Source organism: Rhinolophus sinicus, chromosome 18 (assembly GCF_057876585.1).
Source record: "Rhinolophus sinicus isolate RSI-liver-muscle chromosome 18, RSI-T2T, whole genome shotgun sequence".
Lineage (NCBI taxonomy): Eukaryota > Metazoa > Chordata > Mammalia > Chiroptera > Rhinolophidae > Rhinolophus > Rhinolophus sinicus.
Genome location: NC_142518.1, coordinates 102790036 through 102817149, shown reverse-complemented (window position 1 = coordinate 102817149; position 27114 = coordinate 102790036). Strand labels below are relative to the sequence as shown.

At 38.5% G+C, this 27114-nt stretch overlaps 1 protein-coding gene across 3 annotated transcripts in view; it reads right to left on the bottom strand.

The window, feature by feature from the left end:
- Positions 1–758: 758 nt before the first annotated feature.
- Positions 759–27114, bottom strand: part of LOC141569587 (endogenous retrovirus group K member 5 Gag polyprotein-like) — a 579116-nt gene continuing 552760 nt past the window's right edge. Inside the window, exons 5-6 of one of the 3 annotated variants that reach the window (XM_088794787.1) lie at positions 8336–8468; positions 759–3029 (exon numbers count right to left, since the gene is read on the bottom strand). In XM_088794787.1, coding sequence (XP_088650913.1) covers positions 1349–3028 — 1680 coding nt within the window. In that variant the 5' untranslated portion in view covers position 3029; positions 8336–8468 and the 3' untranslated portion in view covers positions 759–1348. Of the gene's footprint in view, positions 3030–6287; positions 8469–26494; positions 26632–27114 lie in introns of those variants that run through there. The other 2 variants (XM_088794786.1, XM_088794785.1) reach the window with 2 other exon arrangements.

Here is a 27114-nt window from a genome sequence, read left to right as displayed (position 1 = left end):
ACTGTAAGGGGAGCAGTATTATTAATAGTTTAGAAGAACTAATTATAGTGAGATTATTAATTATCTATTTTGAGTGACAGTTAACTTCATCAATTCAAATATTTAAGCTCTTTCAGGGAAGTTTATAGGCTAGCCTAGATATTTCCTGGTAACATTACTTTATAGAGAAAAAGGAACAATGGCATTGAAGTCCATTATTACCAGAAAATATCAAAATGTATGAAGCTTTTTTTCTGTAAGATTAAAAAATTCATATTTAAAACTCAGATGAATTATTTGATGTTTCTTAAGCAATGGAAAGCTCAAGTTTGTCTTAAGCTGAAAAAGATTAATTTATGTAATTCCAGAGATCAATTATTTGTACAAATCCACACAAGATTATGATTAAAGGTCACAGGAAAGATCATTTTGTTTTACTTCTGATTGAAATGAGGGAAATGTCTTATGTAGATAGCTTTCACATATAACCAACAATCTCTAAAACCTTATTTCTTGCAAACAGTTCATTTAATATTTTCTTTCTCATAAATTCATTTTTTAAATGTATTTACATATATAATTTTACACAAATGCATTATCTAACATCATCCTCACATGTACTGTGCACAATCATTTTCTTCTTCTTTATATTGTTTGGTTTCTTTTTCACCCCATACAAACAGTTCCTGCCTTGTCACTTGTGACGGACCAGCCGCCACAAGTCGATCAGTACCTAAATGGGGGAGTGGGAATGGATAAAAAGACACTCACACAAATGCTGATGCGGCCGGTCTTCAGTGATCCTGAAGCCCCGAGTTTATTTCCCATCACCAATATATACCGTTTGAGTACGTGCAGTTTAACAATGAAAATATGCATTACCTCAGCGAAAGTAAATCCTGAACTTTTACATAGATACTACAAAATCACCGAAACTCCCAAAAGTATTTATCCCATAACAGAATCTACCAATTATCCCGATAGCCATCAATCCTCTGTGTCCGGGAACTGGCTGCTCCCACCACATACCTCAGCAGCTTGTAAGCACCCTCCAGGTGTAGGCAGAGACAATGCCTTAGGGGCAGAAACAGGTTAAGCATAAACCGAGCCATTCTATAAGGCTCAGGGTTATCTGTAACCATGGCTCCCTACATCTCCCCCTTTTTTATTTTATAGGAACAAAATCCATCCGGCCAGGATGGTGAGGTGACGGTGTCTGTCTTAAGTGTCCCAGGACGCCCGCCTCAACTTACCCGTCTTTGGTACTCATATTTCATCATACAAGCCCTGTCTTAGGTGTTGAAGCGGCTCCCAAGCATTTACCCGTCGTTGACTAACCCGTCCCTCTTAATGCACAGGGGTGAGAGGCTTAAGGCTTCGCCTTAAGCTCAAGCTGATGGATGTCAGCTTGTAAGTCTAACATCCTGCTGATGAAACATCTAATGAGGATGGGGAGTAGGCACAGAACCAGACAGACACAGATGCCCAATGCAAGGAATATCATAACAGAATGGGTAATATAAGGCATAGAGGGCAAAACACTCCTAAGAACATCAACGAACTCAGAAGCAGCCTGAGCTGCATCAAATTTCAAGGGTTCAGCTTCTCTCATATTTTGGATTTCATCATGAAGCCGAAGCATGTCTAAAGATAGGTTAGCATCATGCCAAATTCCTTGAAGATGTAAACGAACCCGATTCCAATCATATTGACTATTATTATATTTTTTAGAAGTAACACATACCCAATGATATTCTGAATGACATTCTAAATGAGATTTAACTTTCATACCCTGAATCACATCTCCCATATACTGAACCGTATCATAAAAGGCATTCACCTTTTGCTCCAATTTTTCATCAATAGCTTCTTGGGTCCCTAAAGCTAAAGTAACATTTTTTGAAAGAGTATTAACATAATGAGCATTTTGAATAGTCTGAGAAAGAGCCACAGCTGCTGTAGCAGCAGTTGCAATTATAGTAACCAAAGCCATAATTCCTGCAAGTAGAAGTCCAATAGACCGTTTTGGTCTACTCAAAGCATACTCAATTTCTTTGAAGATCTGCAAACTTCTTTCAGCATACCAAGGCCCAGAAATATTAACAGGAAGCATAACAAAAGATGGTTGCTTAAGTATCATAACATGAGTTCCCAATGGTACCCAAGAAATACAATTTGCTAAAGAACAATTACTACAGGATACATTAAATTGATTTTCTATAAAATGCACATTAATATTTCCAATCAAGAGTGCATAAGGGGAAGGAACACAAGCAGATACATTAACAGTCTTAGCAACAGTAGTCCAATCTCTAGTCCCATCTTTCAAGACACTCACATGACTGCAGGGAGTGCCTGATTTACAGAACTCAACCATTTGAACAACTTCACCCATTACTCCCATAAGTCTCCATAATGAATTTTGCTGATATTGTGTGTCAGAAGTCCAAAGTCCAGAAGTCAGTTCTCGGGCCCATCCTGACCGGTTACTTCTCGACCAGTCAATGATGTATCTGCCTGTTCCAGGGATGTCATAATGAACAGGATCATTGCCAGGACAGTCTCTCCAAGGAACAGTCTCAGTGTCCAATTTTAACCCTTTTTTGCAAGATGGACGCGATGGAGGGACAGGCAGATTTATCTTGCGTCCTCCGGACCAATCGCCTAGCATGTTAAGACGAACAGTCCATCCAACTAAAGAGTCATTAATGTGCATAGTGACAGGAGAACCACGCAAGCACCCAGATGTTGACATATTTTTTGCAATACAAATAGGCAAACCTATTCCTATACCATTATAAGTGAAATTCTTTTCCAGATGCTGTTTCATGTGCCCATCAGAGGGCAGTCCTAAGGCATGGGTATCATTAACATAGACTGGAACCTCAGGACCGTCCCACACAGCGGGGTGGAGGATTGGTGGATCAGGTACATAGGCCCAATACGTCCGGTCGTCTCCTGCATTGCTGAGGGCTATCAGCCTCATCAGTAGGTACAGGGTCCACATGTCGCACCAATCGTTCTGGCAGCCACCGGGGGCCTTCTGCATCCTATGGAAAAACACATACATGTCCTCGTCCCCATATGAGGACTGGATCTGGGCCTTGCCAAGAGCCCGTAAGTGGATCTCTCCATTTGACCAAAGCCTGAGGGGCAGTAGAAGGATGCCAAAAGCGCTCCGCAGCACTCTTGCCATGGGCATCCAAGGTCAAAAAATTTTGAATAAAGAGAGAATGAGACAGATAATTATGAGGCGTCAGGGGATATAACTCCCCCTTTTTTATTTTATGCAAATTGACTTTTAAAGTGCCATGAGTGCGCTCAACAATCCCTTGTCCTTGGGGATTGTAAGGAATGCCAGTAACATGATTGATCGAAAATTGCTGGCAAAATAGAGAAAATTTCTTGTTGGTATAACCTGAGCCATTATCTGTTTTAAGTTTTTTTTTGGAGTTCCAATCATGGCGAATGCAGCAAAACAATGCCTAATAACATGGGATGTAGCTTCACCAGTCTGAGCTGTGGCCACAACAAATCCTGAAAAGGTATCAATGGAGACATGAACATATTTTAACTTTCCAACTTCAGGTATATGAGTCACATCCATTTGCCATAAGTCGTTAGGACGTAGGCCTCGAGGGTTGACTCCATAATGAGGCACAGGCTGGAGATGTGAACAGTCCGGACACTGTTTTACTATCTGACGTGCTGCTTCTCTGGTTATATTATACTGCAGTCTCAGGCTCTGGCTGTTCTGATGGTGGAGGCTGTGGGCCTTTTGTGCCTTTTCTATTTGAGTCAAGGCAATGAGCTGAGTGGCAGAGTCTGCAATTTGATTTCCTGAGGCTAAAGGGCCTGGAAGATTAGAGTGAGCTCTGATATGGCCAATGTAAAATTTTTTACAGCACAGCTGAATGGCCTGCTGTATCTGAAGAAACAGGTCCTGAATAACAGGATTACTGGTGCTAATAAAAGGTACCGTTTCTAAATTTTTGATGGCACGAACCACATAATGGCTGTCAGAGAATAAATTAAAAGACTGGGAAGCAAAGTCAAGCAATACCATATGAACTGCTCGAAGCTCAACTATCTGACCTGAGGCTGGAGGTGTCTGTACTCTTTTGGTGACCTTTTTATTGAGCGCATAGACAGCTACACCATTGTTGGATCCATCAGTAAAAACATTAGGTACAGCAGGAAGAGGAGCATGTGACACTATTGAAGGGAAAATTGGATCATGATGTTGAAAAAATTGAAGCAATTTATGCTTGGGATAATGATTATCCAAAGTTCCCACAAAATGAGCCAATGCGACAGGAAAACTGTTTGTAAACTGCATCAGGCCTTGAATCTGTGTTTCTGTAAAAGGGATAACAATAGAATCTGGCTCCTTTCCATAATGTTTTCGAGCTTCCAAGTGGCTTTCCTGAATTAAACTGGCCACAAATTCATAATAAGGAGTAAGATTGTTTTGAGCAGCCACATGGAGGTATATCCATCTAAGTGGCCCTTCTTGCCATAACACCGCTGTCGGTGTATGCTTGGTGTTCAGAACATACACATATAGAGGTTTAGAATAATCTAAAAAGGAAACATGCTGTTGCTGAATGGCTTCCTCAACCTTAGAAAGAGCCTTCCGTGCAGGCTCAGTAAGAGACCTGGGGGAGGTCGGATCAGAATCTCCTTTTAATATTTCAAACAGTGGTTTAAGATCTCCAGTAGTTAGTCCCAAAGAAGGACGCAGCCAATTAATATCCCCCAACAGCTTCTGAAAATCATTAAGAGATTTAAGATGATCTTTTCTAAGCTCTATTTTTTTGTGGGGCGAAATACTGAGCAAACAACTGAAATCCCAAGTAAGAATAAGGCTCACTTTTCTGTACTTTCTCAGGTACAATAATAAGACCCGAGGCCAGAAGATTCTTTTTCATATCTACAAAGCAAGCTAACAACATTCCCTCTTTCTTACAAGCCAATAAGATGTCATCCATATAATGAATGATATACACAGAAGGAAACTGTTTTCTGGTGTTATCAATTGCTTCACTAACAAACTTCTGACACAAGGTAGGCTATTAGCCATACCTTGGGGAAGGACTCGCCATTGATATCTTTTCATAGGCTCCTGGAAGTTCGGGCTAGGAATACTAAAAGCAAATCTCTTACAATCTTGGGGATGGAGTGGTATAGTATAAAAGCAGTCTTTCAGATCTAGCACTATTTTATATGTATCCTTTGGAATAGCAGAAGGATGAGGTAACCCTGGCTGGAGAGCACCCATAATTTCCATAGTTTCATTTACTTTTCTCAAATCCTGCAACAATCTCCATTTCCCCGATTTTTTCTTAATTACAAAAATGGGTGAATTCCAGGGCAAAGTAGATTCAATTACATGGCCTTTATCAAGCTGCTCCTGTACTAGCGCTTGAGCGGCTAATATTTTTTCTTGTGTAAGGGGCCATTGATCTATCCACACAGGCATATCAGATTTCCAAGTTATTGTTTCTGCAGTTTTTTGGTGGAGTACAGGTAGATCTATGACCCCTGGGGAAAGTATCCTAGACCTGCTCTTTGTAAATTAGGGGTAGGCAAAACAGGTTCCTGACGACCTTGTCCCACAGTGCCTAAGCCTTGTCCTGGGAGGAGCCCTTTACCAAACATCTGCTGAGTTACTTGAGTGCTTGGGCTAAAAAGATAAACTCCCATATTGCTCATAATGTCCCGTCCCCATAGGTTAACGGGCAGACCGGGGACAATGTACAGCTGAAAAGTCCCCTGATGTCCTTCCTCATCTTGCCATGACAATAAATTACTGCTTTGCTTAGGGGAATGAGACTGACCTATGCCCTGTAAGTCTGTATTAGTGCATCGCGTAGGCCAACTGGAAGGCCAATGCTCAACAGCTATACAGGATACATCAGCTCCAGTATCCAAAATCCCTTGAAAACTCTTCCCATTAATTTTAAGCTGTAAAACAGGTCGATCTCTTTTTATTTCCTGAACCCAATAAGCATCAGAGGAACCGAATCCTTGGTCTCCACGTTTTTGATTTTGTCTATTTTTCCCTATTTTCACACGAGGCAAAATAATTAGCTGAGCTATGCGAGTCCCAGCAGGTATAACTGAGATGTTTAAAGGTGAATGAGTCATAATTTTAATTTCTCCAGTAAAGTCCTCATCAATAACTCCCGGGGAAACTTGAATCCCCTTCATAGTGGTACTACTTCTTCCTACCAACAAACCTACAGTTTCTGGTGGTAGTGGCCCACAGATCCCTGTGGGCAATGCTTGCATTCCCATCTCGGGAGTTAGTACGATGTCGGTGGTGGAACACAGGTCCAATCCTGCGCTGCCTGAGGTGGCCCGGAATAAATCCGTGATGTATTTCCTCTCAGAGGCTTGTTTCCTTTCTGTCCCTGCATCTGCGCTGGGATCTGCAGTGCCCCATAACATTGCTGACTCGGGGCCAGGGGCTGGCCCCTCACCCAGTTTCCCTGGATGGGTCTCCCATCTTTATCTGTCTTGGATTTGCATTCATTGGCCCAATGTTTTCCTCTCCTACATTTAGGACATATATCTGAAGGCTTTTTTGCAGGAGCGGTCGAGTACTCAGACTGTCCTTTACGAGGGCACTGGGCAGCTCGATGTCCCAATTTTCCACAAGTAAAACAAGCCCCAGAGCGACTCCCTGCATTGAATCTTGCCTGTTGATACATTATTTCTTTCATAGGCTTCCCTTGTATAGCTGCTGCTATGGCTATGCCTTGGGTAAAGGATGATCCCACATCAGCACACAAGCGAATATAGTCAGATAATGTCCCTTTCTTTCTAAATGGCCTAATGACCGCTTGACAGGCAGAATTAGCATTTTGATAAGCAAGCTGCGTTATAAAAGACTGAGTGGCAGCCGATGGTCCAAAAATCCGCCCTGCGGCTGTGTTGAGGCAAGACACAAATTCCTGAAAAGGCTCATCTGCTCCCTGTCTTATCTGAGAAACATGTTCCTCCTTGCGGGAAGTATCAGGCAACATTCGCCAAGCGTCTTTTGCTGCTGCAGTGGTTTGAGCGTAAACTCCCGCCGCAAAGCCCATCTGGTTTCTTAATTCAGCATATATGCCTTCTCCTGCCAGCATGTCAAAAGTAATAGGAATTTGCCTTAGGGCATTTTGATTAGCCTTCTTTTTGCAATTTTCAAAAAACTCTGATTTCCATAAGAGATAGTCGCCCCCGGAAAGGCAAGCATGAGCAATATGCTTCCAATCCTCTGCAGGGGTAGCTTCACTAGACAAGGCATCCAAAATTGCCATGGTGAAAGGGGCAATAGGACCGTATTGTGCGCAAGCCTCCTTTAATTCCTTCAATTGTTTCCATTGAAATGGCCTCCATTCTCTAAACCTATTCCCTGCCTGGTCAAGCCTTTCAAAGATAGGATATATCCCAAATTGATCTGTGGATTCCCCCTGCTTGTGAGCTTCTTCACAAGCCATTTGAAGAGGGGAGCGCACAACAGAGTCCGACCCTGGCTTAACACAACCTGGCGGAGGCTTAGTAGGCATGTCCCAAACCGGAGGCTGCAGCGGAGGACCCCACATACAGGGCTTCTCAGGAGGTGGTGCAGAGGGATTAACTATGGGGGGATCTTTACCCCGAGGATTCCATTGATCTCTAAAAGGAATCAGGGGACTCCGAAGACAATTTCCTCCATCCACAGCAACTTTAAGTTCAATCAACTGTCCCTGAATCTTTTTTAGCTGATCTGCAAAAGAAAGTGTAGTGTCTGCAGGTTGCCCGCCTTCTTGAGCCATAGCCACCAATGGAGGGTATTTGTCTCTATCATATTTGACTGCCTCATCCTCTAATTCTTCCTGATCCTGAGGGTCTAAATCTTCCCAGTGCTCGACCGGAGGTTTCGGATAAACAGGCTCTTTGTTAACCTTAGAAAATCCTTCTGTGTGTTTGGCTCCCTCCTCCTCCTCTCTCTCGGCCGGAGAAGCGGCAGATGGAAGAATTTCCTCATTTCCAGCTTGTTTCACTTTCTCTAACTTGCAGCCCTCCCGCTTAAGATCTAAGCAATCCTTAATCAAAGTCCATAACCCGAATGTTTCTACAGGGACCTGCTGAGGTCCGTGGGCAGCATAATAATCTTGTAACCGTTCTCCCACTTTCTCCCAAGTTTCCAGACTGACAGTGCCTTCTTCTGGAAACCATGGACAGACTTCTTTTACAAATTCTAAAAACTTGTCTAGCTGTTCTCTGCTCACCCGACTGCCACGGGCGGCAAGCAATTTCTTAAGTCCTCTGACATACAGGTCCTTGCTGCTTGCGTGACCCATTTTTCCTGATGTGCCTCACTCACCGCGCATCCACTGAAATAAGCTCCTCTTCGAGCCGGGCCCTTGCCACGCGGTGTTCCTCACTGTTACCCCCGTATTCAGGTCCCTGTTCGGGCGCCAAGTGTGACGGACCAGCCGCCACAAGTCGATCAGTACCTAAATGGGGGAGTGGGAATGGATAAAAAGACACTCACACAAATGCTGATGCGGCCGGTCTTCAGTGATCCTGAAGCCCCGAGTTTATTTCCCATCACCAATATATACCGTTTGAGTACGTGCAGTTTAACAATGAAAATATGCATTACCTCAGCGAAAGTAAATCTTTAACTTTTACATAGATACTACAAAATCACCGAAACTCCCAAAAGTATTTATCCCATAACAGAGTCTACCAATTATCCCGATAGCCATCAATCCTCTGTGTCCGGGAACTGGCCGCTCCCACCACATACCTCAGCAGCTTGTAAGCACCCTCCAGGTGTAGGCAGAGACAATGCCTTAGGGGCAGAAACAGGTTAAGCATAAACCGAGCCATTCTATAAGGCTCAGGGTTATCTGTAACCATGGCTCCCTACAGTCACTCATCTTAACATATGTGTCTGTGTATATATTTATGTTACAGACATACACATATACGCGCACACACACGCACACCTCTATACATATAACATTCAAAGAGTAGAGAAAAAAGACAAAGTGAAAAACCTTGAAGAAGCCTGAAGAAAAAAAGTGTATCTATAAAGAAACAGGGATAAAAATTTACAGCGATCTTCCTGTCAGTTACTATGGAAGCAAGAGAAAAACCTTTGAAACAGCACCAAAAGTTAAAAAAATGAAAGAAATCCACAGGATCAGTATGCAGGAAACTGTAACAGAGATGAAAGAAATGAGAGATCTAAATAAATCAATGGAGAGGTATTCCATGTTCATTGACTGGAAGACTCAATATTGTTAATGTCATTTCTTACAAATGTATCTATAGACTCAACACAATTTCAATCATAATCCCAGCAAGCTATTATCCAAATATTGACAAACTGATTTTGGAGTTTACAAGGAAAGGCAAACAATTAGAATTGTCACCACAATGGTGAAGAAAAAGAACAAAGCTGGAAGATCACATTACCTAATTTTAAGACCTACTATAAAGCTGTCATAATAAAGATACCTTGGTATTGATAAAAGAAAAGACACATAGATCTACAAAACAAAATAGAGCCCAGAAATGGACCACAAAAATATAATCAACTGATTTTCAATAAAGTTGCAATGGAGTCTTTTCAACAAATAGTAACTGAGAAATTAGACATCTATATGCAAAAAGATGAACCTAGGAATAAAACTTTACACCATTCATAAAAATTAACTCAAAATAAATCATAGAACCTAATTTGAAATGCAAGACTAAAAAATTTCTAGATGAAAAAATAAGAGAAAATCTACATTACTTTGTGTTTGGTATTGAATATTTAGATACAACATGAGAAGCACGAGCCATGAAAGAAATCTTGATAAGTTGGACTTTATTAAACATACAAACTACTTCTCTGTGAAAGATAATGTTAAGAAAAGGAGAAGACAAGCTACTAACTGGGAGAAAATAAAAAAACAGCTGATCAATTATGTTTATCTAAAATTTACACAGAACTCTTAAAGTCAACACAAAGATAGCAAACAACCTAATTAAAAATGGGTAAAAGATCTGAACTGACACCACAACCAAGAATATAAACAGATAACAAATAAGCACATGAAAAGATCGCTGACCATCGTTATCATTAGGGAATTTCAAATTAAAATAACAACGAGATACCACTACACACCTATTAGAATGGCTGAAGTTCAAAACACTAACAAAACCAATTGCTTGCAAATATTCAGAGTAACTACAACACTCATTCATTGCTTGTGGAAATGCAAAATAGCACAGCCACTTGGTAAGATACTTGTGTTTCTTAGAAAGATGAACACAGTCTTTTAATTTTAAATTAAAGTTCATGGGGATGACAATGGTTAGTCAAGTACATAGGTTTAGATGAACATAGTCTTACAACATAATCATGTGCCTTCATGTTCCTAAGTATTTATCTGAGTTGAAAATATGTGTCAACAAAAAAAAACATTCACATGAATATGTATAGCAGTTCAATTCATAGTCACCAAAAATTGGATGCAACCAAGATGTCCTTCAATAGGTGAATAGTTAAACAAACTGTTGTACATTAATGCAATGGAATAGTATTCATCAATAAAAAGGAATGAAATATCAATTCAGACAAAGACATACAAGCATCCTAAATGCCTATTACGAAGTAAAGAAGCTGGTCTGGAAAGGTTAGATATGGTATGATTCCATTTGTATAATATTTTTGAAAAGACAAAACTATAACAACAGTAAAATAATGAATGATTGCTAGAGGATTGGGGAGGGAGATTGAGTAGGTTAAGTAAAGGGCATTTACTGGGATGGTGAAACTATTCTGTGCGGTATTGTAATGGTGGGTACATGACATTGTTGGTAAGAGCCATAGATAGACCTTTACAGCATACATTATAATTAACAGTGAAAGACTGATGTTTTCCCTCTAAGATCAGGAATAAAGCATCAATGTCTACTCTCACAATGTTTTATTCAACATTGTACTGAAGATTCTTACCAGAGAATCAAGAAAAGGAAATAAAGTGCACAAATTGGAAATTAATATAAAGACATATTTACATATAAACTTAATAAAACGTACAACATTTGTATTCTGAAATTTACAAAATGCTCATGAAAGAAATCAAAGAAGACCTTAAAAATGGAAAGACATGCCATGTTTATGAATCGGAAATCTCAATATAGTAAAGATGTCACTTCTCCACAAATTTACCTACAGGTTTAATACAATTCCTGTCACCATCCAGGCATGTTTTTTTCATAGGCATAGACAGCTTATTCTATAATTTATGTGAAAACATACAGTTTCTAAAATAGCTAAAATCTTGGAAAAGGAGAGTAAAGTTGGTGCAATCACTCTATGTGTTATTAAGACCTATTATATAGCTACAGCAATCAAGACAATGTAGTACTGACAGAGGGATCATTGCATAGATCAATGGAACAGAATAAAAAACCCAGAAATAGACCCATACTAGTATTCTTAACAGATTATGCAAAGATGTAAAAGCAATTCAATGGAGGAAGAAGAGTCTTTGCAACAAATGGCACTAGAATCATTGGATATCCATTGGCATCATGAACATGCAAATTAAAACATGAACCTCGACTTGGAAACTTCACAATTCATACAAAATGTAACTCAAAATGGGTGATAGATTTAAAGTTAGAATGTAAGACTATAAAACATGTAGAAGAAACATGGGAGAAAGTTTTTGCAAATATAGGCAGAGTTAATAGACTAGAAAGTAAAAGCACTATCGTTAAAAGAAAAAATTGGTAAATTGGACTTTATCAAAACTTAAATTTAAATTTAAAAATTTTGCTGTGTATGACCCTTTTAAGATGCTGAAAAGACAATATATAAGGAACTCTCAAAATTCAAGTCTTACCACAATTAAGAATAATAAACTCAACACTAAAAAAAAAAAAATCCAATGAGAAAATATTCAGCTGGCAAATAAACACGTGAAAAGGCTTTCAACATAATTTGTCATCATGAACATGCGAATTAAAACCACAATGGGATATTACTATACACCTATCAGAATGGCTAACATGAAAATAATGACAATATCAAATGTGGATGAGGATGTGAAAACATTGAATTAGTCATATATTGCTAATGACAGTGTAAAATGGTTAGGTGACTGGGGAAAAAAAGTGTGAAAGTTCCATAAATAACTAAACATGAAACTATGAAATTACCCAGCAATTGCACTCTTGGCCATTTTTTTCCAGAGAAATGATGACTTAACATTGATACACAAAAAACATACACATGAAAGTTCATAACAACCTTATCTATAATAGCCAAAAGCTGTAAATAAATCAAATTCCCTTCAATGGGTGAATAGTTAAACATACTGTGATATATCCATTTCATAGAATATTACTCAGCAATAAAAATGAACAAACTATTGATACATATATGCAACCACTTGGATTTAATCTCCAGGGAATTATGCTGAGTGAAAATGCCAATCCCAAAAGCCTACATACTACACGATTTTATTTATATAATATTCTTGAAACAACAAAATCTAGAAATGGAGGACAAGTTAGTGGATTCCAGGGCTCTAAGAGGCGGTGGAGATATAGGTAGGAATTGGGTGTGGTTATAAAAGGGCAACAAGGGAGACCCTTGTACTGATGGAACTGTTCTTTACCTTTGACTGTATCAATGTTAATATCCGGATTGTAACATTGTATCATAGTTTTGCACCATATTACCATTTGTGTAATTTGTTTATAAATTTTATGGTATTTGCTCTTTTAAAATTTTTATATAGTCATCTGTATCTGTCTTTCCATTATTACTGCTAGGTTTACAGTCTTCTTATTAAGAGACCATCCTCCCTTAGATTGTACATATAGTTTCCTAGGCTTTCTTCTAAGAAGTCATTATTGCAACTGGAATTCATTCGGGGTAATGATGTAATATAAAGCTCTGATTTGTTTTTCCAGATGGATATCAAGTCATCCTTCTGCCCCTTACTATCCTGTTATGTTTTCCTTGACTGAGCTTGAGCATTACTATTTTCAAATGAAACTTTAAACAACTATTTCTAATTTAAAACTCCATTTGGCTTATAATTGAAAATGTGTTGCAGTTACATATTAATTATGGGAGAACTTATATTTTATGATACTTATATTTTATGATACTTAGATATTTTCTTCCATATCTGCAGCCTTAATGGCAGGGACAAAAAAGCTGGAAAGACTATCCGATAGGATCAAAATTTGTTCTGTTTGCTGATATGAAAGACTTCTTTGGGAGTCTATTTTGTATATGATACAAAATTAGATATACTTTTAAATGCTTAGCAAGTCATTGGAGTAAGCAAAGTCTTGTTTGTCTACTCTCTTAACCTGTGAGTTGTAGCAAGGCAGGTCAGGAGGCCTCAGTCATGCAGAATGGTGATACTACTGAAATCTGCTGATTGGAGCCTTGGCTCCACAGAGCATATAGCAGATTTTCTCTTCAATAATAAAAAAGTCTATACATCATAAGAAGGGTTAATCAAAAGTAGAAAAATCTTTCATTTGTCACCACATAAGCAAAACCCCTCCAGACGTTTGAATGAAAATTTTTAATGGAATTCACTCAAAGTAGTTTGAATTTGAAATACACACTAAGAAACTGGTAGATGTGTACATTTTTATTCAAAAATAATTTTTTTCTTAATTTGCAGGACAAATCCCATAGGGTAAGCCCTATTCTTTCTGAATGTGAAAAGTTGGAGAATGAACTCTGGATATTAGAACAATTTATTACAGTTTATACTTCTGAGTTGAAAAGGAAACCTAAATCTGTATATGCCCTCATTTTATAGAGGGGTGGTGTGAATGTTTAAGTTTCCTTCGACACACAGCCTAAATTGAAAGCCAATTCTACCAATTCCCATCAGTACTTTACTAAATCAACCTCCCTCTCTCCTATGCCCTCTCTCCTCTAGTAAATGGAAGCCCTGTTGAGTCCCCCTTTGTCAAGTTTTCATCTGTATTTTAGTTTTCTTAGACATGTATACTTTTATTCTTTGTGGCCTCTCCCTATGCCAAATCCTTCTATTAATCATTGTACCCTTTAATTGTTTTGTGTGACAACGGAAGCTTGAAAAATTCCTTCCAAAAGTATATTTAAAAATAGGTACACATTCTCTCTGTGGTTGTGCTTTGAGGCAATGAAATTGGAGATGAAACCATAGCCACGCGGAGGAAGGACTGGTGCTTTGACAATTCCATCATAAAGTTTTCCAAACAATTTTTTTCCCAAAAAATATTGTTTTTTGTTTTTGATTACTGTACTTCTTGAATATGAAAAACTGTCTCCTGGATCTATTTTACTGAGAGGGAAAAGCACTGTAATCAATCGTTGAGGTTTTTCAAACTCCTGTGAACTATGGCTCCTTCTTAGAAAACATGAGCCACAGTTGGAGAAATTAAATTAAATCACTCAGCTATTTAGTTTCCTTACAATACCATCTAAACAACCTAAGCTTTAAATTTTTTTCAGGAGGCTTTCCTTTTCCCTAGTCAATTATAATTAGGGTTGATGGACGGCCAGAGACTAAAGGAACAGTGACTTTTCTGCAATTCTCAAAAGTGTTGTAAATATTAGAAGGCCAAGCCAGCCCCAGTTGGCAGCAACATGATTACAGATGATCTAAAAAAAGATTAATATGTGGATTGGTTTGAATTAAATAAAAACCCCAAACTCCTGTGTGATCTCACCATTAAGGTAAATATGGTGTTTTCACTCAGTAGTAGCAATGATGGAGGTTTCATAAATGATAAAGGAATTCATTGGTGACTTGAGAGTGTATGTTTCTTAGCATACCATGTTTACAACCAGATAGTTTTTCCACAATAAGAAAAGTTCGCAGAATGTAGCTTTTTCACAGTAGCCTGCTCATCAATGTCTGTTGTAACAATAGGATTTACTGGAAAGGCTTTAGCATCTACAGAACAGCCCCACAAAGTAAGACTTTCTCAATGATATTTTGGTCAATTAGTGGTCATCATTGTCTTATGAAGAAATTCTGAACACTCAGAATACTCGGATATGCAAGTGCTATTTGGGGGATACTTTGGGATTGCATTATGCCATATTATTTTAGCTTTATTTTTCCTGAATTGGAGTTCTGCAAAATATTTGATATCTGATCCACCATAGTGCAGAAAAATTCATAAATCAAATTATGTGGATATTAGGCATCTCTTACTGGAATAAAACTTATTTCAATCCATCATCTATGAGCTCCATGTGTGCCAATTCATCACTATAGCAATCTTGTCAGTTTATACCTTCGTAAATAATTATTTCCATCATCCAGTCTTCTAAGGGGCTTGGCAGGGTATCTTGCCAGCTGGTCCACATTAATGAAAAACAAACTGCTTATGATCTATGGCTATGGTTCATTCTCAGCTGAGTGATATCACACTTATACGTAGCGATTATACTGTTTGAAACTGCATTTTCACATGAAGGCATTTGGTGCACACTTTGTAGAAAACTATTTTTACTTTGTCAGGAATGACTAGTAGATTGCCAACCTAACAATTGAAGAAAAGATAGGTTGTTTATGTCTGTGGCCACACTAATAGAAATAGATGGTTTGTCAGAATCATCATCTCTGGGTCATTGTATACCTTGTGACTAATATTTATGTGCATGTTAGAATCAGAATATGATGGTTAGATGCCAGAAAGAAACCATTCTATTCCTTTGGCTGGACAAACTTTTCTCTATCCACACATCCAATAAGGTCCTGGCAAGACAAAATCAGGGGTGTTATTCTCCACACACCTATATATCCTGTAAGTACAGTTTCTTTTGATATTAATAGAAAGTTCTAGAAAAGGTACAAAACATGTGACTACATAATGCTGTGATGCTTTTTCTGCACATACACACTTTTGTTTATTTTCAAAGAACAAAAGGGCTCCTATAACAAATTTCTGTTTAAAAAAGTTTACATTTAATCATTTGATTCCCTGTATGGAGATTATATGTAAGTCCACTAGAAACCCAAGAAGTCACAATGACATTAGTTTTGTGAATGTGACCTAACCATGGGATTCCTAATTTCCTAGAAAATGCCATTACACCTCATTCCAGTACCAGTTTTTTATAGGCAGGAAATACAAACAAACCAAAATGATTGACTCTAGCAGATGTTATTGGCACTTCATCCACATCACCGTGACTTACTGGAGTCTCCTGCAGACAGTTCCAATACATGGCAATGACTTTCTGCATCTCTCTGCTTGAGAGTGTTCTCTGACCATCCCCCAACAGGGGCAGACTGTAATTGCTGGGAATGAACACCCCAGGAGCTACTCTCTACAAATGAGGGACAGGAGTTATTAAATAGATATCCCAGCTTCTTCACTTCTTAGTAGGATAATTCTGAGACATGTTCCACACCGTCTCAGAGGATCACCAACAGGATTGAGTTTATTTTCCACCGTGTTAACCTCCTGCCCTTTTTATTGACTTTTTCCCCTTGCATTTCTTTCTTCCCCACTACCCCACAGTGGTTCGTGTAATGACCTCCCAAATAAACTACTTGCAGGCAAGTCCTTGCCTGAGAGTAGGCTTTTGGAGGAACCCAAATTAGGACATTGACTTTAGTCAGTAAAATAAGGAAGGCAAACAGTAAAGGAAAAATTCTTATATCCCCCAAGTCAAATATTTTAATTTCATTGCATTCTCCAGGGTTAACATTTGCTATACATACTAGTTTCAGTGTTTCTATTTACTTAGGCCCTGTGCTGGCCATGTGACTTGGGAGAGGTTATGCATCTGTATGGGATCCACTCCAGGCTGCAAGTTAAATCTACATAACATGTGCAAACCCTCTCCCAAGTCACAGGGCCTACAAGACAGAACAGAACCATTGAAATTGGTCTGTATAGTAAACATACAGTAAACAGTCAGTAAGGTTTGGTGGAAAGGAGGCAAAGAAGAAGAGAAAAAAAACTTTCTAAGAGTCCCAAGCTAAATTACTTGTTAAATCGAATTATACCAGAGGTTGACATCTCAAAATAGAAGATATAGTGCCACCGTTACAATCCCCCTGTCTCATCATATTCTATGCTGCCTTCATTTGAAATATTAACCAAAAAACCATAAAGCTGATGCCACTGTTTGTGCATAACCATTTGCTAATCTCTTTTGGAGATTTCACCTATTAATTTTATTCTACTATCACCTCTATGCAGTTTCAGCATGGCTTTCCCTTTTTCCCATCCTCTACTTGTCCCTTGGATATGTAGGTCTATCTGAATTATGTTTTCGATGACACAAATCAAAAACTTTTAAGGCTTAATTACTCATCCCTGTCCCCTTACTCCAAACTAGCTCTCCTTCCTAACTCACCAGCAGTTTCCTGGCTGCCAATGTTCAATCATCTCCTGCCAACTCTACCTTGCCTGTCCTATTCAATTGAAAATCATGTGCAAATGACCTCATAACATCTTGCTCATCTGTCTTTCTGTTTCTTTTTTACTCCATTAGTTCCAGTTTAGGCTTATACTGAAACTGGTTAGTTAGCACGTTGTTAGGCAGACAGTAAGGTCCCTGGTAAAATAAACAAAAGACAGCAATATCCTAAAACTCCAAGTTCTGAAGTAACTCATTCACTCCAAGACAAAATATAATGGTGCCTTGAGGTTAATAAATTATCTCATAAAATCCCTTTTGCCTGACAAACAGAGCAGATCTGATAGATAGGAATGGGTTATTTTGCTAATCCCTTCAGGATAGGCAAACAGAACAAACCTGGTAGACAAATTCCATTAAAAGGTGCCAGCTCCCCTTCCCCAAACAGGCAAGGAAAGGTATAAAGGTAAGAGCTTTTGCCTCAGTAACTGGGCACCCCAGTCGGGGACGCCCTTCTGCTTGGGAGCTACATTTCTTTGCTTTTTAATGAACTATCTTCTTTTACAACTTCTTGCCTCCCTTGGTCCATTTCCATTCTTTGGTTTCACGAGACACGATCCTGGCTCACTCACTCACTCATAGAAAATTCCCCACATCATTTGGGGACACAGAAAAATCTCCTACACCAATACTATAACAGCTTTATAACCAAGCTTTCTGCCTATTCCGTAATTCAAAACTTTTGTATTTACCAGTACAGATTAATCTTTCTAAAGCTGTACTTACTGCATATAGAATAAAGTTCAAACTTCTTAGTAGGGCATTTAAATTCCCCCAGAAACTACGGTCTTCCATTGTTCCCACAATTGCCCCACTTGAACGGTATGCTCCAGCCAGCTAGATGTATTCAGTCTTGCCTGGACGTATCTGGTGCTTTCCATGTTTAATAATTTCCCTCCAATTCTGGGGTCTGATGACTGGTTATTCAAATCTGAATCCTTCTCTAATTCTAACAAAGACTTCTAGAATGTTATTCCTAGAAAAGTCCAACTACTTCATTTTACATATAGGGAAAATGAAGCTTAGAGGAGCAGTGTGATCTGCTTAAAGACAGATAATTAGGAAAAGATGCAACAGTGTAGAACAAAGTGTTCAAGGGAGTATCATCTCAACTATTCCAAGCCACGTCCTTCTGATCGGCCAGGGCAATGATTGTCCACATAGTTCGCATGTGGACTCATTGCCTCAAGTTCACTATTAATAGCACTGCCTTGAGTTCACTATTACTTTAGCTACTTGAAATGTCAACATAAAACTACTATTTCACTTTAATGTTTTTTTTTCCAGGAAGATTCAAAACTCTGTAAGAACAGAAACTATGTCTTATTCATCCTTATAGAATGCAAATAATCATAGTTATTATAGAATTCCAACAATAATATTTTTGTGTACATGTTATGTGTCAGCCACTCCGTTAAGCTTATTGCCTATGCAATCCAGTCTAAGTCTCGTAACAACTCTGTGGTCAGTACTGTTATCACTGCCTTTATACGAGGTCAGACAATTAAGTTCTCGAACTCATCCTAGAAAAAGTGCTACATACCTCATTGCTGAATATCACTATTGAGATACAACAGTTTATAGGCAGTCAGGGACATCTCCACAGTGGAGGAGATTAAAGCGGAGACCCTAACAAAGCCAGAGGAAATCACTTTAAAAGCTCACAAAGCCATTCAAGCTGCAGAGCCCGCCAAAACTATCAGCTCAGGTGTAGGGAGGAAGGGCCAATCAGCTTGTAGTTAACAATTTCAAACTGCAGAGAACACGCAGTCTGAAGAGATAAGGTAATAGCCCCTTGTCAATCACAGGTGTCAATCAAGTGGTCCCACACCTGGAGAGGAACAGCTCATCCCAGATAAAACCCCCAGGCTGCTGTGAGCCATGCCTTTTTTGAGCCTCGTCTTTGCTCCGCCCGCTCCAAACCCTTTGGAGTGTACTTTCTCTTCTAATAATGGCCTTGAGCCACTGCTTTCTGCTCGGGCCCTCTTTTTTGAAGTGTCCTTTTTGTCTAATAAACTGCTTTTTCATTACTTTACCTCAATATCTCATTCAATTCTTTGATCGAGACGCCAAGAACCTGGACATCACGCTGAGAAGGGCCCTCTCTCCGGTAACATTATGGTCACTTTCGAAGTACTCCCCTTGGGAAGCTATGCACCAATGCCAGCGCCTAGTCCACCCTTCAAAGCAATTTTGGAACTCTGTCTGGAATGGCCATCAGAGCTGTCATCGTATTACCCTTGATGTCCTGAATGTCATCAAAATGTCTTCCTTTCAATATTTCCTTTATCTTTGGGTAAAGAAAGAAGTCAGTGGGGGCCAGATCAGGTGAGTGGGGAGGATGTTCCAATACAGTTATTTGTTTACTGGCTAAAAACTCCCTCACAGACAGTGCCGTGTGAGCTGGTGCATTGTTGTGATGCAAGAGCCATGCATTGTTGACGAAAAGTTCAGGTTATCTAACTTTTTCACGCAGCCTTTTCAGCACTTCCAAATAGTAATATTGATTAACTGTTTGTCCAGTTGGTACAAATTCATAATGAATAATCCCTCTGATATCAAAAAAGGTTAGCAACATCGTTGCAACAAGTTCGCGAACTTGTCAGACCTCGGATATGGCACAATGAAACTCAGATAAGTTACATAAGTGTCCAAGATCACAAAGCCAGTAATTATTATCACAAAGCCAGTAATTATTATAGACAGCCTTTAAAGTTAGGTTTGTATAACTAAAATTCCTGAATTAACACTTTTTTTTTCAAAATCTATTCAATAAGTTGGAATTTTTGGCTACAGAATGATCATAGTCTGTTCACTGTTTTCAATTCAAACAGTGAAATGTGAAATTTAATGTGTGGACTACATGTATTTTACTGTGACTTTTTCTTAACCTTTGGTTTAGTGTGTAATCACAATTTCTGAACAAAACTAGGATGAGAGAGTTCTTACCACTGAGATCATGTATACTGGAAGTCATTCACTGTCTTTGGACATGGAGAGAATCTGGTGCTCTGAGAACAATGAGATCTTTTGCACTCATTGTGAAAGCAATGCAGCATGTAGGATGATAGCTATGAAACCAGTATGTCTCTCTCCGTCAAGATGCTGAAATGTAGTATTATTCATTCAATAGCCTCAAGAACTCTTATGTTGCTTGGAATATTGAATGACTTTTTCCACAAGCAAAATCATGTCACCTCCTAGACTTTCATATGTGCAATTTAAATTCTAAATCAAAAGCCTATGGTTTCAATGAATAGCCACTCTTTAGTAATGTCCGAAAGAGTTGTGTACAATACTGTATTGTAACCAGAGGCCAAATGAATCTGGGTATTGTATACTCGAAATTTACTGACAGGATAGATCTTAAATTAAATCTTCTCAACACACACACACACACACACGCACACACAAGTGGAACTATGTAGAGGTAATGAGTAAGTTATTTAGCTTGGTTGTAGTGATTTTTCACAATGTGTACATACATCAAAACATCAAATTGTATAACTTAAATATATATAATTTTATATATGTCAAAGATATCTCAATAAAATTGTTAAAAATAAAATTCACCATAACTCACACACACAAAAGATTTATGTGCAGATTGTTTTCAAATATGCTTCAACTGTTGAGTTAAAAACACAGTATCCAAATTATTTGAATGACCTAAATTAGTAATTCTTAACCCTGATTGTATATCAGAATAAACATAGTAGCTTTTTAAAATCTCCATGTACAGATCCCACAGAAATATCAGACAAATTAGAATATCTGTATGTGGGACCCCAGCACTGGTATTTTTAGAAGCTCCACGTGCAGCCAGGGTTTAGAACTACTGATGTAAACAATATCCTGTTTAGTTTGAATATTTTCAGTAAAATGGCTTTTTAAAAAATGTGCATTTGTGTGTGTGTGTGTGTGTTGTAGCAACATGCTGATTCCTAATTCTTACTACACAGGGTTTTACCCAAAAATTTTGTATTTCTTGACTTATTTTTTTTAATGTAAACTCTTCAGAACCCTTGTTCTCTTCTACCAGGTTCAACGACTAAGTGGCTATTGACATTCTGTAGCAGACCTAACACAATTGTTTTATCGTGCTAGGAAGCAAACATCTGTAGCTCTTATTTAACACGCTAAGAAAGCTAACAGTTATTACACATTTACTCTGTTGCAGACTTTGTTCAAAACATTTTACCTGTATTAAAATATCTACCATGGGTAAACACATAATATTTGTACAGATGAGGAAATTGAGACAGAAATAAAGTATCTTGTTAAGGTCATAGAGTTGACAAATTGAAAAGCAGGCATCAGAAGTAGGGAGCCAGACCGTGGAAACTGCAGTTTTAATCACAACCCTATACTGTTCCTCAAATAGATTTCTTGTAATTCACATCATTGCTGGGGGTGGGGAGACTAGGAAAAAGAAGAAATTGGTTTCAATTCCTAAGATTTGAATACTTCTACACAGTGAAAATATCAGATAGAGTTAGTAGTTCTGAGAACCATGTAGATTCATTTGAAACCACTTGGGGTGTCAGCCTACTGAAAAGAGTGTAGTTAGCAATGCAAATTCCACATGTCTGTTACCCAGGATTTGCAAAGGAATCAGCAGCAAACTACTTGGGCCATTCATCTCTATTATGTTTCAGACAGTGGCACCGAAAGACATTAGTTGAGATTCCTTTTTGGAATCTCAACCCTAGCTACTCTTTAAAATAAATTTGAGAGCTTTGAGAAAAGCTGATGTCCACTTCCTAGAGACCAATTGGTCTGGAACTGGGGAGAAAGCACAGATATTTTTTTTTGAAGTTCCCTCAGATGATTCTGTTTAGCCATTAGAATTACACTGAATGGTTCTAACATAACCCACTGCTCTATCATGTCAACCTCAAATACCCCTAAGTTCTCTTTATACTATTGTACTGTTTTGAATCATGCAGGTTCCTTAGGTCAGTGGTAGTCTATATCAATCTTAACAACTTATACTTTCACAATTTGTTCTATTTTTTGGAGCTCTGATTCTATTATATTATCAATTTACAAGTGTGATGGTCTATGAGGTGTTTTCAAAATGCAGTATCGTCAATAGCCACTAGGAAATATGTGCATCAGGCAGCTTTTATGGCTTTTTCATAAATGAAAATCAGGAAACTTGGGAAGGCTTTTATAAAGAGAGTATACAGACACTGAATCAATTAGAATGTATTCAATACAATAATTATTTTACTTTGGTTATAAAATGCAAAGTTACCTGCTGGGGCTGGAGTTGCTTATTCTGGTTATTTAGGTCAGAACGAATAAATCCTAATTATTTTGAATGGACTTTATTCTTCTTTTGAAGTTTGAGTCCATCTAGCTCTTCTCGTATCTCTAAATAGGAAACTTTCTCTATCTTGTCATAGCATTTCTTATTATACATTAAATTTGAGGGAGAAAATTGAGTCTCATACTTTTATAATTCCCATAGTACAGAGCATATAGTATGTGTTCAATAAATACACGTTGACAGTTGATTGTTTTTTCTCAAAGTTATGACAGCTATAGGGAATACCAGCCGTCAATGTCTGTAACTCCAGGAGAAAGATTTTCAATTTATATTCTGTATTAAAATAGTTTCTTCTGTATTGCCAAACAGTCCTTTATATCCTATACCTTATTCAATTTTTAGTTACCTGAAAATGCTTACAAATAAATATCTTACTTTATCTGTATTGTGGTCTTGGTAGAGGAAGATCACTCTTAATATAATAAGCCTCCTTGAAATTTCATGACAGTACAAATTAGATATAGAATCAGTTCCAGTGTCAAATTTACATATTGAATGAAAGAAAGCAGTTGGGTGTAAAGAACATAGGCTGTACATTGCTAAAGTTCTGGAATTTATTTTGATAATGCTTTCACAATATCAATAAGTTTATCATTATGAACACAAGTTCTCAGAAACCACGGTGAAGATATCTACTCAGAACTAAGTCAGATTTATTTCATAAAACACGTTTAGTAGTTTTCTTCTCTCTTTCTTTTTTCTGTATGACGCATATCTTTTAAAATACTAAGGAATTGGTGTTATTTTCCTGCACACCATTAAACATGGGTTTAATAATGTGACTTATTAAAGGTTGAATATTTACCTGGCTTATGAGCCAGAAGCCAATCTAAATTAAAATCAATAAAGAACAACAAAAAAGAAAGGTATTTAAGGACACTATTCATAGATGTTAATAAAATGCCATGACTTAATTATTAGTGGGTCTGGGATGTGTTTCACAGTCATTTTCATTTTTGAGCTATGTTTCGTTCTGTGTCCTGACTCTTTCTTAGAATCTGGGATGAGGAGATTCAGGACAGGGGATTTGAATTAGTTAGTGTTTGCTCCGTGCTTGATTCATTTGTCCTAAAGAAATGGGGGAAGAAAATGGTTGTTGGCCTTAGCCATGTCTCCTCTGCTGTGTCATTTCTGCCCTTTTAGGATCCCTAGGAGAGAGAGTCACTCCTGAGGGTCTGGAATCGACTTTGATTGTTGCCTTCTGCATACCAAGTAAAGCATGTGCTCCAGTTGTTATTTTGTTCAAAGTTGTAGAGCAGACCTATTCTTACTTTTTTCTCAGCTCATGGGAGACTAGGGCATGCTATGTAAGGTGATTTGATGGGAACTTGCTAGAAGAGGCTTAAGAGTATGGGCTCTGGAGTCAGGGAGCCTGGCATCAAATCCTGGGAAACTTTGGTCAGATCACTTAACCTCTCTGTGCATCCATTTCCTCATCTGTAAAATAGGTACAAAAACTATTGATGTAGCATATTTACTTTGTGAGTGCTGGGATCGTCTCTCGTGAAACTTAAGAATGGAAACATGGACCAAGGAGAGGTGAGGAATTTTTTTTTTTTTTTCTTTTTAAGGAGGATAGTTTATTGAAAGCAAAAGGGCAGAGCTTCCAAGTGGGAGGGGTCCCGAATGGGGTGCCCAGTGACTGAGGCAAAAGTTCTTACTTTCATACCTTCCCTTGCCTGTTTGGGGAAGGGGACTGGAGCCTTCTAATGGAATTCGTCTACCAGGTTTGTCCTGTTTGCCCATCCTGAAGGGATTAATGAAATAACCCATTCCTATCTCTCAGATCTGCTCCTTTGTCCGGGTAAAAGGGATTTGAGATAATTTATTAACCTCAAGGTGTATTCTCATCTTTGTCCTGGAGTGAAGGAGACATTCCAGGACCTGGAGTTTTAGGATATGGCTGTCTTTTGTTTATTTCACCAGGGATCTTTCCTGTCTTCCTAACAACATGTTAACTAACCTGTCTCACTATGCCTATCACATAGGGTTGCAGTAAGGATTAAATGACTTCATACATGAAATGTCCCTATAAACTGCCTGAAATCTCATAAGTAGTATATAAGTACATTATTTTTATGATAATAATGCAGGATTACAGCCTATGACGTTCTCTTCCTCATCTGTCTGCCAACCATTACCAGGCCCTAGAAAAGTGTTTTTCAAACTCTTGGTGGCAACTCATTAGTGGTTTGAGAAATTGAGACAGCTTAGTTAGCATGTTGCTACGTAGACAGGGAGGTCCCTGGTGGAATAAACAAAAGACAGCCATATCATGAAATTCCAGGTTCTGGAATGTCTCCTTCACTCCAGGAAAAAGATATAATACGCCTTGAGGTTAATAAATTATCTCAGATCCCTTCTGGCTGGACAAAGGAGCAGATCTGATAGATAGGAATGGGTTGGTTCGTTAATCCCTTCAGGATGGGCAAACAGGAGAAACCTAATAGATGAATTCAATTAGAAGGCTCCAGCCCCCTTCCCCAAGCAGGCAAGGGAAGTTATAAAAGAGCTTTTGCCTCAGTCACGGGGCACCCCCATTCGGGACCCCCTCCCACTCGGGAGCTCTGACCCTTTGCTTTCAATAAACTATCCTCTTTTTAAAACTCTTTGCCTCTCCTGGGTCCATGTTTCCATTCTTTGGTCTCACGAGACAGGATCCCGGCAGATCCAACATCATTTACATCAAAATCAACTTGTATTGTTCTTCACTTGAAATAGAATAGAACATACCAGCATGCATCACACAAAGGGAGAGTATTTAATGAAATATTTGGTGCCAATATGAGTGTGAGACTGTTAGCTCACAATTTGAAATGGATTTTACTCAGTGCATACATTTTATCTCTCCCGCCAAACCAGAGGGAAAAGGAAAGATTTCATGGATTATACATTCATTGATCCAGTCCCAACATCATCAAGGTGCATGTCACTAACTGATCACTGTGACATACTTATAGAAGCAATTCCAAACCAGTTATCTTCGCAGAGGGATACAACTGAACTCCTTCCCCCATGGTCTTGTGGGGTTGGACAGTGGAGAAGAAGAGGGGGCTGGCAGAAATTCCCTGCCCTTTTGAGAATGACTGCACTAGACTGTAAGCTACGTAATATGCAGCACCCTTCTTTGTGTTTTTTTTTTCTTCTAGTACTCTGCACATTGGAGACGTGTAATACATGCTTATCTAATAAATTGCCACGTTTCACATAGACCTGTGCTTTAAAAATACTGATAACACTTAAAGAAAAAAATCCACTCATTAAATAAACCTTACGGAACAACTACTATTGGGGGTAAAATATGTCTTACAAACAATCTGATCTAAAGGAAAGAAGTTGTCAGATCTGGACACCAGTGAATACTTGCAGGGGTGGAAAAACCCCATTTCTTTCTAAGGATGCTGTTCTTTATCATGGATGTTAGTAGCTGTCCTTTGTCAGTCTCCAGATATGAGATTGCTAAAGTCAGCAATTTGTCTGCCTGCTATCTTGGTTGTATGCAAATACAAGTGTATCTTGCTTTATACAAGAGATAAATGCACAAAGAATACTTACTATTTACAAGAGGATTTACAAAAATAAAAACTTTAAAGTAAAATAACTTCATGAATTACGAATAACTTTTGATGACATTCTCAAAATTTTCCCTTCTACTCACCAAAAAATTTCCTCCAAGTCCCATCTCTGAACACAAACAGATTCACATTTACAATAATCACGTAGCATAACTGACTCACCTTTGCCTGAACTTGCAGGGCCTAAAAGTTCCTCCAAGGTGTTGTGTCTGCTCGCTCGCGGGCCGTGAAAGAATTCCCGAGTGAGATAGAAATGTAGAAGATTTATTAACGTAGGAGGAGGGTCAGCTGGGCAGAGTCTGCTGGAAACTACTGTGTCGAGTCTTTGTTTGGTCTCACGTTTTATGTTTTCCTGTAGTTGGGGGTGGAGGGCGATAAAGCTGATTATCGCAACCTTTGCATATGTTATGTAGATTTAAGTTGGAGCCAGGAGTGGATCCCACACAGATGCAAAACCTCTCCCAAGTCACAGGGCCAGCACTGAGCCTAAGTAAATAGAAACACTGAAACTGCGTAGTAAAAGTATAGGAAGCAGAATCATTAAGAGGCAAAGAAAAGAAAGCTTTCAAAAAGTCCCAAGCTAAATTACACTTGTTAATTCGAATTATACCAGAGATCCAAATGTCAAAAATAGAAGATTTAGTGCCACCATTACAATCTCCTGTCTTAACACAAGGTATGTCTTGCACTTCCCCAAAAGATACCTTGTATGTCCGTACAGATGATGCTCTCAGGATCTTCCCATCAAGTTGCTCTGCTTGATGGTCGATATTCAAGAACCA